Consider the following 18921-nt stretch of genomic DNA (forward strand, 5'->3'; position numbering starts at 1 on the left):
TAGCACAGTGAACCAAATCATTAAGCATCCAAGATGAGATTTAGGCAGAATTCACCCACCTAAATCAGAAATGCAATGATTAGATTGCCTGCCCCAAACTGCAGGCACCTCTGATTTTATCACTAAGGACATAAAGACTTCAAAATCCTGATTTTATTTTTTTTATTTTTTTTTTTTTTTTTCATTTAGCACAGTTTTTTCTGGAATAAAAGTTACAAGTCCTCACCTCCCAGTCAAAATGAGAAAATTAGTTAAGGTGAGGAGATGTCTTAAGCAGCAATTAAATATGAAGTTTGAAATAGTTTGGATATCTGGGATGTTATATTAAATCTGAAGAGCTGGATTAGTGACTAGAAAGCAGGTAAGACTGGAAAGGTTCATACTAACACTTTCATGACGTAATTCTCCTATCACTCGTGCACCTAACATCTCCTCATATTGAGCTTTTGTAAACTCTCTATCTTTGTAAAACTCTCGTTAGATCAGTCAATCACAGCTTCCATTGCTTTTCCAATGCAATGTTTTTCACCACAGTAAATCCTGAGATGTTTTGTCAAGTCTAATTTTTATTTAGGCAAGTGATGAATCTTTCTGCTGCTCTGGGACCTTGCAGATTTGTTTTGAAATTTCCATGCAGTAATAAATCCATATTATGGAAAAATCCACTCTCTTGAAAATGCACTCGTTCGTATATTTAAAAGTAAGAGCCTCAGGCCAGATTTTGCAGTGGAGAAATCAGTGGGAGTTCTGTTATCTATAGATTAAAAGCATTGTCTAATTTTGAAAAAAGAAGCATTGGGTATTAAACTGCTGCTGCAGTAGAACAGTCCATTCTGCTCTGAGATGCATGCTCCAAGAGCTTGATTTCTTTACATTTTTGTTGTTTTCAGCAAAAGGAGCTGGCTAAGCTGAAGACATTAATTCCCTGTGTGGATGGTGGTCCATTTGTACATGCCAACCATTTCACTGATTAAGAAGATAACAAATCTTCAGGGAAGTTACTGATGAGTCAGAGGCTGCTGATTTACAAGTAATTGTAGGGTCCCCTGCCTGTGGCAGGACAAGTTGTGCCTCAACTGGACAAGTCTGAAGTAAACACTTAATTGGCACAAACTGTTCTAGCCGGGAGGGCTAAGCAGCTGACCTTGGTGAAGCAGACCCACAGAAATGGATGTTCTGGTAATGGTTTTGTGCATAGTCTTTGTTGTAAACATGATACAAAGGTGTTGCACTGCCTGTGTAATTGCAACTTCCAGGTAATTTTCAAGTCAACATAGCAGATCAAAGAAGCAGCAGTCTGGACATTTGGGATGTTATCCCAAAGTGAGTACATAGTGTCCATTAATATAATGCAAACATAGGTTAATAACTGATGCTACTGCAAAAACTGTCATTAATAATTATGCAAGTTAAAACTTCCACTAGTAAATCATACCACATTATATAGTAGCAAAATGTGAATTCCCAATTGTTATTAAAGTGAATTGTTTTATAATTTTGAGGTGTCTTTAAAATGGAGCTGATATTTCACCAGTTCATTGGTTAGAAATACTTTACACAAAAATCTGCTCCTTGACAAATGCTGCTATTCAACTGGACTTTTACCAGCAGAACTGCTGCTATTAAACTGGACTTTTACCAACGGAGCAGATTCTATTGGATCATCCCTGGACATTTTCCTTTCCTTTTGGAAGCAGTGCATAGTCTTATTTCGTAGCCACTATCAAAGGAAATGACTACCAGTGGAGCAAAGGGAGGGTTTGGTTTAACCTTTGGTTTGATTTGGCAAGCTGCAGATGCTCTACCTCAGCTTCAGGGGGCATCATTCTGCAGCATTGGCTGCCTACTGCTGTAGGCTTCAGAAGGGAGCGATGGTGACAGAATTCTGTGTGAAGCCTGAGGAAAGTGCAGATAGAAACCAGTAACCAATTTGCTTGCCTTTACAACTGTAAGGTAGCTTTGTGCCTTGTCTTTTAGCTTTCAGAGAGTTACATGTGTACTGAGTGGTGACGGAGGACTTCACGTTGGGCATTTGACATGGTGAAACTGCTTGATCTGTTAATATTCTATATTTTATGGACACTGCATGAAAATTTATCAGTTGATAAATGTTATTTTCTTTTTATTAGAATTAAATTTACCCCTGGTTTGGAAGGCATTTGACACTTCAGCTCCATTTTACTCTGGGAGGATCATCAACTTTATTTCTCTTAAGTTGAATCTGAATACAATTTGGAAAAGGAACTTGAGTGCAGTAGGGCATGGGAATTACTAATTGGTCTCCTCAGGGACATTTTTAAGTGATAGTTGTAGCCCTTACTTCCAGGAATAACTGAGCCATTGAAGCGATACAATGATACATGTACAATGATGCTGTGAATAATCTACGTACTATCAAACAGGAGGATTACGTTTATATAGATGCCCTACACTAGCAGAATTATCTGCTATGTAGTTAACCAGCTCTTCTCTAAAACTCAGACATATGACTTGCAATATGGCTTTCTTTGTAAAGTGAACTCTTTAAAGCCAGTGTACTACAAATCTAAAGTATATATCTATTATGGTTACACTCTCCATGTAGTGTCTGAATGCTGAACAGGCAAACCATTAATTTTTCAGAGATGGACACAAACCAGTGTCTTAGAAACTGCTGCTACTAACACATTAGGAAAATAATCAAAGTATTCCCAAGTCTTCCACAATCTGTGTAAGGAAATTCACTCTGCAGTTGGCTGAAGCTAGTTTTGTAGCTGCCTTCCCTGAAGGCACTGATTTCAAGAAAGTTTCAGCTGTAAGATGTGAGGCTTGTCCAATCTTTGCTATTATCTGGAAGTTCCTGAGCTCTTTAAAAAGCCGCTAAGGATCTAAGAGATAATATCTTAATCATACCAGTAGCACTGAATTTTACTCACATTTCATAGCCTGTGACTTTGATGGCACCACTCATGTGATTACCATTCATCCTGAAGAAGTTGTACAGATCTGAACCTTAATTCGGTCTATATATAGAACATTATACCAAGAAAATCTATTTTTCTGTGGGATTGAATCTGCCAGCCCTGAGGTATCTTATTAATCATTTGCTGGTGAGAGACTGATCATCGATGTAGGAGATTAGACTTCTGAAATCAATTTCAGCTGTTTGAATTTCAGCCTCTATCATCCTTCCTTTGAAGGCCTATTTGCTGCAAGAGCTGAAAGACGGACAAGCTTTCAGAAGGCTTGATGGTGATGTACTGACTCCTGCAAAGGAGACAACGTGCCCACCCTGTGAAGAATGGCATAAAAAGAGTCCAGGGTTCTGCTTTTCCATCTGTCACCGACCTGCTGGGAGATACCAGGAGTCAACTATCAGCTAATCAAGAGTTACCATATCTGAAACTGAGATACTTTTTCACCTTTGTAAACTTTGGATTTGGGACTAGTAGATGTCAAGGACTGAAGATTACTGTTATTATTAGGCTCAAAAGTGAACAGTAATTGCTATAAACTTGATCAGCTGTCCTACTAGTCATTGAAGAAGAGGCTGCGCTACCACACAGCAAGAAGGATAAGGTGTTTACGGTGCCAGGAGCAAGAGGTAGAGCCTACGGCCATGCCATCCCTCCATGGTAATGAAAGAAAGGAGGAAGCCTGAGGGGCTGGACAGGAACCCATTGTGCAAAACAGCACTATGTCATGTCTTATTTCTTCTCTGTCAATGATGATACAGCTTCAGCAAAACCCTTACAAAGGTGCATATATCAGCAGATACGGGATTTAACAGCCTGGAGGAGCTATCGCTGTATGTACTTACAGTGTCCATATAGGTGCCATTACCACAGTACCTCAAAATGCTTATCTGCGCCTGCCTTCACAGCACCTCTTGGGGCATAGATTTCCTCCCAGGGTGCCTGAGGCTCAGTAAAAGGAAGGATTAGCTTTTTAAGGGCTTTTATTACCTAAAAATACAGACAGATGTTAATTGAGCTCTCTAAGCCACTTAACTCCCTGCAAGCATCCTAAGCCATGGCCAACTCCACCTTATTTGGGGAGGACACATGCTTTCTATGTGCTGTTTACTAAGCACTTCCTTGCTGTTGATATGAGGCAAGCAGTGAGTGGCCAGCAGGTCATGAGGGAGGATGAGGCCAAATTTCTACTCATGTCTTTGCTCCTTGGCAGTCACTTCTTCATGAGATGCCTTCTGCAGCTGCACCGCCCCCTGCAGAGGCCTGTCCCCCTGAAATACCTGGTAGCTGCTGATAAGCCCATCTTCTTCCCTAAAATAGCCTGAAAGAAACCAGCTTGACTGGGAGAGACAGCTATCCACAAGGCTCATTTCTCTTCAGACTGTGGTCAATCTGGGAGGTGATATTTGCTATGTGATTGAGAAGGAAAGCAATGTGGGAAAATGCATCTCCTGTCCCCAGTGAGTTCCAGTTTGGAAGTGACTTCTTTCACTGGTCGCTGGGTTGTCTGATGTCAAATGCCTCAGGGCCCAGCGCTGCAAGCTTGCAAGCAAAGGTAGCCCTTTTCCCAAGAAGCTTGAAGAAGTCTCCACATATTTGATTCATGGCGGCAAACCTCTCCTGCCCGTGTTGGAGTTGCTCGCGCCTGTCTTGAGCTCTGTGGGTCTCAGCAGGCAGGGTGCTCACCTCAGCAAATACCAAAGCAGAAGCTTCTGATTTTTAACAGAAGGAAGCCAGAGCCTCGCATAGCGGGGCAGCCAACTGGCTCCTCACAGGGGCAGCCATGGGACAGGCATACCTGGGACATGCTGGCAGGGGATGGGCTGCAGTATTCGCAAGTACTTGCAATCTGCAAGACTGACTACAGTCTATTACAGGTGTTAAATTCATCCTTAAAACGTGTTGAGAGTTCACTCACCTCTGTGTATCATACTCATTTTTAGATCCTCTCTAGGAAATCTTTGGCAGCCAAAGTAGGTTGGGGGAGGGATGTATATAGATATTTGTGTGTCTATATATGTGCATTGTGTTTGTGCTTGCTGAATACTGATAGAAATATGCTAATATGCTTTCAGGTTCAGAGTGCCAAAATGGCAAAAGCAGACTTAGCATGAAGGTTCAGAATGCTCTTTCACTGCTGTAACGTGATGAGGTCCCACAGTTTGTTGGGGCAAGCAGATGATCCTCGGCACTGATCTTTCCCTGCTGAAGAATAGCCAGTGCTCTCTGTGCATGTCACTCACGGCCGGAGAGCCAGCCTGTGTGTTTGTGCAATGAAGTGGATGGTACTGTGCTGGCACATCTCTGAGCCTCTCAGTGGTCCCTCTGTTCAAAAGAACTGAGAATTACTGTCCTCAGGTCAGTGCTGTGCTGCTGTTGTTCTGGGATTGGAGGACTGAGACTACTGTCCCTGTCCATGAGAAGGAGGGGCTGGGGGTGAAGATCTTTCCAGAATCACCCAACAAGCAATGGGGAGAGCTGAGACTGGAACCCATGTCCTGAGAGGAATTTCTGTCTTCTACTCATGGTGACGCTCTGCCTAAGTAAAGAGATGTTAAGGTCTATATCATAAAACTCAGAAGATTAAACGTAAGGTTTTATATCTACATACCCAACTTAAAGCATTTGGCTTTCTGAGTGCTCAGAATCTCTGGAAATCAGGCCACCTCCTAAAATAGATTCCAGGGTACTAATTTAACAGCGAATTTTCATACCTGTTTCTTAAAGGCACCAGATACCGACTAATCTGATCCATGACTCTCGTGTTGGAAAGTATACCGCAGGTACGGCAGGGTTTGCCTGAGTGATGGCTCCCATGGGGAGGCAGTGTATAGGACTATCTGGGAGTGTTCCTAGGACTATCTCAGTACTGCCCAGCCTGGTGCTGATCCAGGTTGCAGAGAGCAGGGAAATCTGAGGGTCCCCCACGAGGCTTTCCAGAATGACCATGTTGCTGCAGGGAAGAGGCTGCTTTGCAAGGCACAGGCTTCAGTTCTCATTTTCTTGGGACAGAAACTGATAGGGTGTGATTTAATTGGGGTAAAACCAGTTCAGTCCTTTTTGCTGAAGGAGAATCAGATGGTGAGGGAGAAACAGCGTCTCAATGGGAGAATGCTGTTTAGAAAAACATGTGACAAAGTCAGATCAGAGGGCGGTGGCTGACGTGAGCGTCCATTGTAAAGATAAATGCCAGAGCCGCGTGTTAACACAGAAGCTAGCTATGATGTAATCTCCTTAAAAGCCTTTTTTCCACAAGGCCTTTAAATGATCATGCTTTAGAAAACAGACTTTCCCTCTGCGCTTGCTAACCCTACTCTCCTCCAAAAGACCTTGGCAGCTGAATCCATATTTCACTCCCATTTGCAGGGTCATACCTCAGTTCTGGCAGGTCCGATCGGCTTCATCAACAGCTTAATATGATTAAGTCTGGCAGATCTGGCCATCAGCCTGTTGATCTTTTGGAGTACAAACTTTCCCTTCCTACCTTTTTTGATAGTCCTTTGACTGCTCTCCTGTATGCATCATCATCCTCCCATAACCATGTAGGACTCTGTTTTTTCTACAGCCTTGCAAAACCAGTACAAGTTATCCCACAAGCTTAGCATCATCCCTTCCTGGGCACCTTATGGTATCCCACCTCATTTCTCTCCATAGGTCTTGGCCACACATTGCTCCTGGTTAGAGTCAGCATGCCGGCTTGGGACAGAGATCTGACACCTGTCTAGGAAGTCAACAGGGGAGTTTGCTGCTTCTACCCCTGTAATGTAGTTATGACCATATCCAGTGTTTACATCTACTCCCAAGGAGCAGGGAACATGATCCAGAGGGTAGGACTGGCCAGCAGTCAAAAGACATTTTGTTTCCTGGCTTTTTCACTGAGCTGCAGTGACTTTGCACAAGCTGCTTCCTTGCAATGTGCTTCACTTATGCCTGTGTGACCAATACTTTCATCTGCTATTATTTTTATTTTGGTCCTAATGATATGTTCAGTTTCTAAAGGACTCTCGAATCTGCCAGGGAAAAGCAGCTGCACGAGACCTACCAAGACAGCACAGCAACATGTATAATCCACTGCAAAACCCAAAACTGAATGCATATGGGTTCAATAACCTCAAAAGCTTAGATCTTAAGCACCACACTTAAAAATCCCCACCCAGCTCCTCTCTTTTTCACTGGCTGTATCCAGGCTCAGGTTTTTTCACTGGCAGTTCCAGTGCTATTTCTTGCAATGAGCCATGTGCTGCTATGTCACCCATGACCTTCAGAAAACTCCTGCAGAACTGCGCCTTTCCTCCACCTCCTGCAAACTCCAGTCTCCAAAACTAAGCACAAAACTGAGCATGTTTCTTGTTTCAGAAGGGAAGTATTTTTAGAAAGGGGGAGAAAACTAAGGAGAGCAAGGAACCGAGAGTGTAGAATAACAGCATCTATAGTGTAAAAGCTGTGAGGGAGGGAATTTCTCCAGCATCATCCCACACATGTTTTTATCATAGCAGAAGTTCCCGCTGTGTAGTGATTGCAGTATCCCCCTTAAAAGTGTCGTAGGAACATATGCACAGAGCAGCTGCATGATACAAACTTGTCTGCAACACACTGTGATAAACAGAAGTATCATCTGCTACAGGAATAGCTGATTTCCACCAGTATTATTTAACCTAGCTACTCCAGGGAGGCAGTAACAGGGTGGGCTTTCTGCTGAGCACACCACTATTGCCTGGTAGTAGTTGTTTACCCAACTAGCTTGTCGCACTATGGAAGTGACCCTATATTTACAAACAACAGAAAGGGCACAGATCTATAAGGAAGTCAAAAAAAAGAAAGAAAATCCAACGTAGGTGGTTTTTTTTCCTGAATGACAATTTGCTCCAAAATTAGGTGATTTTTGTTTTCTTTAAGCCAGTCTATTGTACATTGTGTACAGTTACACCCAAGTGTCGTGGGATAGGATATTGCTGGTTTAAAGCAGTTCTTTGGTCTTTCGTCACTGGGTAGCCTGTTCTCTGTGCAGGATCACAGGGAATGGGTCCACCAGAGCAACTTTTTGGGTCACTGCTCTTTGGGAACTGTGAGAAGACAAATCCTTTCCATCATGTTTGGATTTAGTGGAGATGAACTTGCCCAAGTGCGCTTCAGCTGTTATTGAAGCTGTCATCCATTCCTGCTTTATACTCCTGATGCATTGACCCAGACCCTCGAGTTAATGATGGCTGTTAATAGATCTGGCTTTCTGTGCTGCCCATCATGCACCCTTTCCCTGTGCTGACTCTCTAAGAAAGTAGCAGTGTCTCCATCACTTTGAGCAGAACAGCCCTGGGAAGCCACAGTGTGGTAGGAATCTCATGTTTTATTGTCTTTGCTGGATTTAATCCACACAACACTGCTTTAGTGTTTGGAGCTCCCCTTTAAAGTTTGCTCTGTTTCTACTTCTCAGGGGGAAGCAAGGGCAAAGCAGCAGTAGGGCTGCGCCACGTCCCAACCATTGTGCCCAGAAGCTGCAGTGCCAGAGCACCTCCATGTTGGACATTTAAACATCACAAAATCACAGGGGGCCATGATTGCAGCTGCCGTTGGGAGGGAGGAAGTCTGCCCAAAGCCCTCTGGCCAGCAGTTAGGTGGGTTTGGGTTATGACCATGGCTTATCATGGGGCAAAGTTTTCCCATTGCAGTTGTGGCCAAATCCACTTTATCTTTCTTTAGCGTTTAATTTAGGGTGTGTAAATGCAGCTGGCAGTGGCACCTGTGCTACCACCAGCTCACGTGGTTGAGGCTGGACCTGCTCAGACTCCTCCCGTCTTGGATTTACCATGGCTGAAATCTGGGAATGCCTCTACCTTGCCCTCCCTGAGTCTGCTCGCAGTCTTTGATCTGCACTTGCTGTGCAGTGTGGAGACGGTGCCAGGGGGGTTATGGCCTCTTGCAGGCTGTTTGCAAGGCTGAGGCCAGCCAGTTGGGGAGGGGGGGTTGACCCAGCTCCCAGGGCTCCTGTTGATACCAGCATAGCCTTTAGCGCTTGGTGTGATGTGCTCCTGCATCTCCCCTTCAGCAATTCAAGCATGGCCTGGTGTGTTGTCTGCAGGCAATAACTGTGAAGGGAGGTTGATGAGATGATTTTTGGACTTGCCAGGGAGACAGTGAAGTGCATCCATTCGTATCTTACAGCTCCTATATCTTCAAAATGAATCATTTCAGACACATACAGAGGTGCCCCAAATGTGAATATTTGCTTTTATGTGTTCAGCTGATGTAAGGAATCTCAAGCACAGGGAAGAAGAAGAAAAAAATTAGCTGGTAGAGTTTCTCACATATTCTGTCACCAACACTTACTAATAAATCCTGTGGAGCCACTCAGAATGCAAGCACGTTTAAAAAACTATTGGCAGCAGTTTCATTGATGTGGATACATATGTATACCCCTTTATATGCATACATTAAATATATATCTATCATATACATATCATTTCTACATATATATATCTGTTTATCCACATACATATATATGTATGTGTATGTATATATGTAAGCATACATATTGTGTTTATATACATATACATACATATATATACATATATATACACATATACATATATATACGTACATATATATACACACAAACACCAGGGAGTTCCTCTGGCAGCATGCAGAAACCTGACATGGTTAGACAAGTCTCTTCTTCATCTGTCAGTGGAAAGTGGCAGTCCTTCCTTCTGTAAGCTAGTCTTTGTATCCAGTCACCCGCCTGAACATTGCATTTTGTGGGCAGCTGTGGTTGAAACGTGAACATGAGCTCAGGTTTCCCTCTGGCCACGCACAGACCTCAGGGCCTGTGTGTTGGGGCAAGCATGAGGCTGGGGTGAGCGGAGGAGACGCTGCATGGCATACATGCACGCATGGCTTTCTGCCGTGGGAGGAGGCACCAAGGCCCCCCATCTCCTGATCAGCCTCCTCTCCCCCATCCTCACAGGAAATTTTCCCCTCAAATCCAAGTGTGGATGGATGTGGTTCAAGGGGAGCTCATACTTTGCCTACTCCTAAAATGCCTTTTAGAATAACAGCTGAAGATCTATATTTGTATCAAGTTCTATCAGTACCGTAAACTCCAATAGAAAGTTCTTTTGAAGGATTTGTTTTTCCCTTGCTGACTGCCTCTCACTGTTAGCTGCCCTGGGTACACACAGCGCGTTCCTACCACATAGTTTATCCAGACGCATCTATAGTGGTTCCTACGTGACAAGATACTGCAGAGGGGACACTTGAGCTGACACTAACTCACAGACCTCTCCACATGACTCGGTTCGGTAACAAAACCGGCATCCAGAGAGCCCACAGCCACCAGTTCTCTGGGGATTGAGCTCCTGACCTTCATCAAAATTTGGAGCAGTGCTTATGAGCATCATCATGCAGATGCTGGGACAAGGTCCTCAGCTGGCACTGGTCTTCACGGCTGGATGCACTTCTACTAGTTTACATCACTTGAGCTCTTGGCCCTTTTTTATTAGCTGCCTAGAGCTTCACTCTGACATACAATTAAGTTAATCAGCATTAAGTTAATCAGCACTCACTTTGGGGTGAATGTGCACTGCTGGAGGGAGTGAAAGGCCTCAGCATGAAAGTAGACAAGAGACCTCAGGCTCAGCACGGAAATCAGCTTTCTCAAAAAAGACGTGGGCACATAATGGAGGCTCTTCTTGTTTCTCATCTTTTACACAACACAGTGCTTATAGAGTAAGTATCCAAGCCTTGGTGTCTCTGTGTGTGTGTAACTGTTCCTCTGTAGGGTTTCTCCTCCCAGAATCCAAGTTATTTCACATTAATCAGAGGATTCACTGGTCTCCTCTATTCCACAGGAGGTTGGAAACCTTGCTGTGAAGAGACCCAAACTGCAGCAGATTGAAAGTCCCTCTCCATGTTTAACTGGAGTGTCTTGGAAGTCTTTCCATATACCTTGACATCTGAAATCACATCTAAACCTCTTCACATTTTCTGGACTTGTTCCTGCATCCCAGTGTGATAATGGCTATAAGAACTAGTGGATTCTCTCTGTCTTTCAAATGGAGATGCCTACGTGCAAATTATGTGAATGTATCAAAATAATAAGGCAAACCCTGCCTTAGCCAGCAGATCAGCAGGTCTCTAAAATGTGTGACATACATAGAGGTTGGTAGAAACCTGCATCTCCAATTCGTTTTAAGTTCCAAACAAGACTGATAAAACACTTGAGGCCTTTGGAATATGATCCTGCCTTTAAATAAAATCCAGTCTTGCTTTCTAGCATGCTAATTAAAAGTGCATGGCTGATTCAGGCAGCTCTACAATAGCAAGAGGAGTGCTGCAGGCATAGAGATGGCAGGGCTTAGCCTGTTGTTGAGTATACAGTATTAAAAACAGGCAGATGTCTTATAAAGATGATTACGCCAGCACTCTTGACCTTTCTGCAAGAACAGGAATAAAAGCAGGAGGGAAAACAATAATCAGTTTTGATTTATCTTGAAAGCGCTCTTCCTTTTTTAGACATGAAGCTACTGTTGCTGTAGAGAGGTGAGGGAGGTCACTGTCACTCTTCTATGTCACATCAGTGCACACTCACCAGCTGCTTGGAGCTGAGCCTGTGAGTGTATTGACACACTGAGACCTCAGCCAGAGACACCTCCCCTGGGACTGCACATGGGAGCACGGGTCACTGCCTCCCTTAGCTATTTTCCAGCTCAGCACTGTGTTTGGTTTGTGTTTGTTTTGTTTCGTTCTGTTTTGTTTTGTTTTGCTTTGCTTTGTTTTGTTGGGCTGGTGGATGAGTGAGAGCCGGAGGAAAGGGGTGCCCTGATGCAGGCTCCCTCCCTCAGCACTGCTGCTGAGGACTGCACAGAGGCACCAACTGAGCCCAGCGCAGCCCCTATGGCAGAGCACTTACTCTCTCCTGACAGACTTGTTGTTACTTTCTAATGGCCCAGCATTCCTATATGAGGAGCAATTAGCCTACAACCCATATCACAATGGAAAGTAAAAACTCTGATCAAAATAAGTGTCAGGAGTACTAGGTTTCCAAAATCTGAGCTTTATAAAGTACAGCCATGACTACTAAAGATAACTTGAGGGCATATCCAAGGATTCCAAGTCCTGTTTCTATATTCTGTTGCAGGCAGTACAAGTACATGTGCTTTTATGACATACGCAAAGTGATTTAATACTTAATCCAGAAGATTAAAACAACTTCATCACTGTTTTTTGGTTTGGGGAGCTCAGGGCAAGTTTGAGAGTCACCCACTCTGAGATTTGCTAAAAAGAGATCAAAGGATTCTTTGTAATTTTATGAGAACCTCCTTTCTGTAACACAAGCTCTATTTTTGTGCCTGGGCATTGAGGGAAACCCTCTGTAGCTGAGCTAATCTTTCCTGGTGTGCACATTTCTGGCTAGACCCATGTGTGTACAGATACCTGCTAACATTAGAACTGGAGCTGTGTCTTTATGCTGAGCCTTCAAAACAAATTTAGTCAAAGAAAGCAAGCGAGTAAGATTTTTGTGGTGCTGAAATAGTTTGCAGGATGCCTTTGCTGTGAAAGTACTTTTCCAATAATTTGTTTTCATTAAGTTGGATCCAGCCACCCACTGTAGGTCTAAAATGGGTCTGTATTTATTTAGGCCTGGTGCTTTTGGGAAGAGGAGAAGGTGTTGGCCCTCTAAGAGTAAACCTAATCAACTTTTGTGCCTCATAAATTGTAAGGCCAGGAGAAAAAAGGCATCGTGCTCATGCAGGCTTTCCAGAGACAGAGCATTTTCTTTACTTACATAATTTGTATTCTGAGTCCAATCTCTTTAGCGGAGTTTAGACTTATTTTAGGAAAAATGAAGAGTCTACCTTAAACTAATTTTTTCAGTTAAATACTCTGCCAGAGCAGATAGACTACTGTAATGGATAGTTATGCTTAATGATAATAATTACCTATTTCTAATCTATTCATCTTTCCTGAGTCATTTACAAACTCTACTAGTATCTATCACCCTATTTTGGGGGGAGGGAGTCACTCTTAAAATACATTCTCTCAACAGTGACTTTCCATTTATAATTAGATTTTGAGACATACCAGTTGTCTGACTTTTAACTCAATTTATGTGTGCTACACTTACAATGTAGCTCTATAGTTTCATAAATCCAACATCACGTGGAATGAAGTCAAATATCATACCAAAGACTAAAGTTATCATACCAGCACCAATACATCTATTCACCAAACCAGTAATCTCCTGGGAAAATAACTACTTAGTTTGACAAGATGATTTTTTCCTAAACCTATGCTGGTTAACATCAATTATTTATTTTAATATTTTATTAATTCAGACATATTTTAACTTGTGCAGCTATTTGCAATGTGTATAACAGGAAGTTCAGAATATAGGGTATATTTTGCTGTATTTAATTCTCTCCCCTACTTAACTGAACATGTAGATTGAAGCATTTCCATTGAATGATTCATTATGCAACTTCATTTAAGGTGACCCAAATTCTCATAGAGTTTATGTAGTTGCGCACACTGCATTAGGGGTCTCTTCTCCCTCTGCAATACACTGATACTGCTCATGGCATTGTCTGTTGCTCACCATCCTTCAGGAAATATGTCCCCCTCAAAGCATGGGAAAAGGAATACGGCCCTGAAGGAAAATGTTTTAACAAATGCCACCAGTATTTCTTCTGATGCAAAATATCACTTGTATGAGTGGTACTTGCAGAGACATTTCTTATATATTGGATGTACAATTCAAAGACAATGTAATGAGCAAGAAGCCCTCTAAAAGCAATTAAGAAATGTAATAAAATTCCTGTTCTTTTAAAATAAATCCCCTTTCCTCACTCCAAGGTTACAATGATAGCAGCTGCAATACTGATGGGTAGGCACTGTTGCAGCTCCCAATAGGCCTCCCGTAATGGAGTTTGGAAGCCTACCCTTATCAACAGAACATGTTTCTCTAAAACTAAATCAGATGCAGCAGGAGATAGCAAACGCAGAGGGAGAAGGTATTTCCTATGGGTAGCAGAGCTGAGCACCGGGTTGTGGACAACACTGACACAGAGAACTTGGTTATCTGGGGACCACAACAACTAGTACCAAACAGAGGAGATGATTGCTTGGGAAAAAAATCGGGTCCTAAATGTGAAATATTTGCATCTATCTGTGGCCCTGGCTTAGTGCTATTGCATGGGTGACTGAGGCATATCTGATATTATACACTGTTCATTTGGGAGGACTCATGTATTTTTCCATACTCTTTTTACAGCTCCCAAGTCTACTTTTTGTCCCACTGAAGAGACCTGGTGGCCAGGCCTGGTTATTATCATTGCAGTATGCTGCGCCACACTAGTTTTCCTCTTTGTAGTTGTCATCATTTGCTACAAAGCCATAAAAAGGTAAGACTCCAAATGCTTTTACTGTGGTTAGGGCAATGCAACCCCACAAAGCTTGATCCAAGGCTTGGCTGACTCCTTGTTTTGTTTAAAGACATCCTAAAGGCAAAATGCATCCTGTAGTCAGTGTGTGTCAATTTATGTAGCATATCCTGCCTGTGTAAATGAAGTGCAATGCACAGTCATGTGCATGAGGAGGAGAAAAACTAGAAATGGGATACAGCCACAATGTTCAGATTAATAAGAACTTTCCTGAAGTCAAATTGCTGCAGGTTGCTGCAGAATGTCAGTAGCTTTGGCTTGGCCAAGTGCAGAGGTAGGAAACACTGCCTTATCTACTTCTGGTAGTATTCAGAATTTACATATGAGATTTTTGGCTCAGACCCATCAGTAATTGTAACATTTCAGATTTTAACTCAAACTCTAGGGTAGTTTATATCATTTTTCACTTGGAAGCTCTACTTCCAATTTATTCTTGCTTCAAAATTCTCATCTAGAGAATCAAATGCAAAAGCTGTCTCTTCTAATGTAAAAGACGATGTAAAGCCTATGTACAATATGGTGTGTAGTAACCATTTTAGCTCACCAACATTGTAATAGATGTGCTTGCATAGGCCTCCAGTAGTCAGAAAGTATTGACTTCAGTTAGTTACACAGAAAAATGGGAGTGGGAATAATTTCTTCACCTAAATAATATTTCATATTTCTAGTGGAAGAAGTCAAAACTTTGACATTTCTGTATGAAGACTCCAACTGCAAGTCTGAAGTGTCAGTTTAGAGAAGAAAGTAACTTGTGGGAATTGTAGCCTGGATGGAGGGAGTTTCTTTTCTCCTCTATTGGTTTCAGTGTGACTCTCACAACACCCTACCGTCATGGCTTCCTGGTGTCACTGTTTTATACCATAGCTGCCTTGCACAGGAGCTGCTAGTACAGCCGGGTGACCCAGCTGCAGTAGAGAATGCAATATGCAATCCATAACTCCCCTGAGATAGTGCAGTGGCAAATGAATTGCAGCTTGGACTAAATTTTTTTTTTTCAACTTTGTGATTTTTGAGTGATACTGAAAAAAAAAAAAAGGAAAAGAAATGAAAAAGTGAAAATACCTTTCATGAAAAATGTTATCTGCATGAAAAATTGGAAGATTTTTGATGAGCCTCAGTGGGGATATCACAATGATGGAGCATTGCACATACTTTGTAGTTGTCTGAAAAATTTATGCAGGATTTGAAGGCTAATGTTTCCAAGAGCATAAAAAAGGAAGAATTCAAATGAGAAGACAGAAGTCTATATTTGATTTCTTATTAAATTTACATAAGTATCTTTGCTATTCTAGTTTCACTAAAATGAATGCTTATTAGTTTTAAGGATTTGGAAAGCTTTCACTCTAGTGACAGCACTTTTAAAAAATCAGCTACGGAGGACTGCAGTTGGAGTCCGATTAGATTGGTATCATAGTGCAAAGTCTCTTACATGTAGTTTCTAACCTACCATTGGCTGCTCATAGGGGATTGATCCAATTCCATGTGTAATTCTATTAGTTGCTCTTAGTTTCAAAAACAGCTATTGTACTTACCTTCCTACTGCCAAATTGTGAATGATTTCTGCCAAGGCTGCAAAATATACCTATGGGAGCAGTAAATCTTCAGGGCAACTTGTGCCTAGTGAGGAATTGCTTGTCAAATCCGATGTGATGTCAGTATCTGGGAGGAATAGAAAAGAAATGTAAACAGCAAATTTAGAGCTGCCTTAAAAAGGCTTTTGGAGTTCACGTAACAGTCTCATGCTTTGTGTTGGTGAAGAATAATACTGATACTTGATGAAGACACCCATTGTTTGTCAACAGTGTGAGTATCAGCGTACAAGTCAGCTGCTTGAACAGGCATTAGGTACAGAGAAGAGTGAAAATTCCTCTTAGATATGCTTATTGTTGACATTCACACTGCTGACAAACACTAAGCTGAAAACCACTCAGATGTGGGATGGACAGCTATAAAAAAATCTTATTAATTATATTTTTACAGGGTAACTAGAGCATTTCTTTTCTATCAATGAGTCCTTCCTAAAAGAGCTCTGCTAAAAGGATGCCCTAAAGTTCCTGGCAACATTCCCCAGTAGTTCAGGCTCCTTGGTCCACCGTAAAAGATATCTATTGATAAATGCTGGGAAATAAGATGCTTCACAAGAGAAGCATCTTTGCCTTCAACACAGAGTATTGTTACATATTGTTGAGCTGAATTAGCTTTAGCTAATGAGTCCTTCACTCTGTTTTTTTGCTGGGAGGTAGTGATGGCTAGAGAAAGAGTAAGGGGATTAATCTGGGTGATGCTGAAGCCAAGGGTTCCTCCAGTGTGTTTCCAGTCTCTGGCTCCATAACCAGTCCTTTTTCACACCCCTATCCCTGCCAGCTGTCCTCTGCAGACCTCATCCCAGGCTGTTGTTTCTGCGCAGCTCCTGGAACTGGGACCTCTGTCATTGCAGCATCCCTGACAGATCTATCTTCTCCCTCCACTGAAGAGATGCTGAAGACTGAAGTAACAGCAGTCACCTGATTGTAGGGTATAGCAAGAGTTAAACATTTTAGTAGGGAAGTGCAGCCAGAGATTTATTTGCACAGAGCTTGGATCTGTTGTATTAATCCCTCACTTTCATAAGAATCAAATTTGGAATAGAAAGAAAAAGAAAAATCTTATTGTGCTTAAGTTAAAATTTCATTTACTGTTTTCAAAGGGCGAGACCCAATCAAACTCCCTCATGTCTGCTTTTCTGTAGCAGGAAGAGAAGGAGTGACTATCCTCGAAGTATCATAACTCCACCGTATTTTTATTCAATCTGTATAAAAAATGTTTCTCATGGGTTGTTTGTTTTCTCTCATAAAAGCTAAAACTTCAGCTTATCTCCAATTTTAGGCAGTAAGGGGGTTTTGTGATAAAATACAACTTAGAGGATTGGTGCTTCTTTGTATACAATAACTACCAGAGCCAGGCAAGCATGCTGCTACCTCCATCCCTGCATCTCCCCTGGAAATATTCAGGTTCTCCCAATATTAAATGGTTGTAAAAATGCTGAATTCCATTCCAGTGGATGGAACTTGACCTCTCTGATCCCTGAGGGAACTAATACCATAATGTGTCAGTCGTCTTTAATACTCAGGGAACTGCTAGGCAGGTTAAACTATTGGGAAGATATATATGGGGTGATTCTTCAAAGGCTCTTAAAGCAGTCTCTAAATTTCCTATATGTGTGATGCTGGCATCTGCAGTGTTGGACACTGCATGACTGGCACACCAGGTACAGGTGTGTGCTGCTGCATAAATCAAGCACCAGAGGAGACAGATAGGATGTGATACTGCGTTGTGCTGCAGCATGGTTGCACACATCATGATAGCAGCCTCAGTTTGGCAGTGGAGAAACAGCTATTTTCTCTGGTCTTAGTGACAGAGGAGTATTTCCTTTTTTAAAAAATGTAAATTTTCTCCTAAGAAGTTCTTCCATGTCACATTAGAAAAAAAACTAAGGGTTGGCACTTAGCATAGACAGCAATTGCAGTCTGACATCTGTAGATTTCTAGGACAGCCTTAATCACTGGCTAGGGCTCAGATCCACTGTAGAAAAAGTTCCAAAGTGGAACTTTTGTGCTCATTTCATGGTTAAGGAAAGTGATCTCACAACCAGTGATTTCTGTAATACATAGCAAGAGCAGATGAGTAACAGCTTCAAAATCTGGACTACTTCCAGGTATTTCTCTTCCATGTCTCTCTGTAAAATCCTGCCATTCTTTCTCTTTCCCTGGAAGACTGTCACCAAGAAGTAAAAGCAGGACGTCAAAGGACAGTTCATAAACTAACACAGGAGAAGGCTGGATCATTTCAGTATTACATGGTTTGTGGACTTGGGCAAGTGCACCGTGAATGTTAGCAGCTCTAACAGGTACTCATCTGGTGTAAATCACTGCAGACTCAAAAACAATCAGTGGAGATCAGTTTAATTTAATCAGGTCCGGAGGTGGCTGTTTCTTAAGCAATTTTTTTTAACATCTCCAAGCACCTGAATAATAATAATAGTAATAATAATAATAATAAGTAAGACAGTAAGATTGGAGGGAAGTGGGAAGTAAACAAAATGAAGAGGATTAACAAGAGTTGTTTGGTAAATAAGCAACTGACATTGGAGGGAGAGGGACCTCCAGTATGTAATCCTATTTCTGCAGCTCGCTGGTTTGTTGCTGTCTGTGTGGGGAGTAAGATAGTTACATAAAAGGGAAAAATAAATCCCTGGCTCCCTGTATAAATTAAGATACTAGAGCCATCTATCAAAACTCTAAGGGGAAAGCAAAGCTGAGCCTCCTGGTCTCCATGCCAGCTGATGCCGCAGCTAAGCAACATGGCAAGAGGTGTTTCTGATGGTTTTCCAGCATGTGGAAAACCTGTACTTTGTATTTCCAGAACATCCACACAGTCTGAGATGACTCATGAACAGCCCATTGTGCCTAGGGATTTGACTCCTTGGCTCTGCTGGAATTTAGGTAGGATGGATTCCTCTGCTCTCAGATGTACCCCAGGGTTTGTTGACAAAG

At 42.2% G+C, this 18921-nt stretch overlaps 1 protein-coding gene across 3 annotated transcripts in view; it reads left to right on the forward strand.

Moving 5' to 3' along the window:
• The window catches only part of PRIMA1 (proline rich membrane anchor 1), a 48763-nt gene that overhangs the window by 13238 nt on the left and 16604 nt on the right, over positions 1-18921 (forward strand). For 2 of the 3 annotated variants that reach the window (XM_030484584.1, XM_030484586.1), the window contains exon 3: positions 14221-14350. In XM_030484584.1, the coding sequence (XP_030340444.1) occupies positions 14221-14350 (130 nt within the window). Of the gene's footprint in view, positions 1-14220; positions 14351-16796; positions 16932-18921 lie in introns of those variants that run through there. The other variant, XM_030484585.1, reaches the window with a different exon arrangement.

The sequence above is a fragment of the Strigops habroptila genome, chromosome 4 (genome assembly GCF_004027225.2).
Source record: "Strigops habroptila isolate Jane chromosome 4, bStrHab1.2.pri, whole genome shotgun sequence".
In the NCBI taxonomy this organism is placed as follows: domain Eukaryota; kingdom Metazoa; phylum Chordata; class Aves; order Psittaciformes; family Psittacidae; genus Strigops; species Strigops habroptila.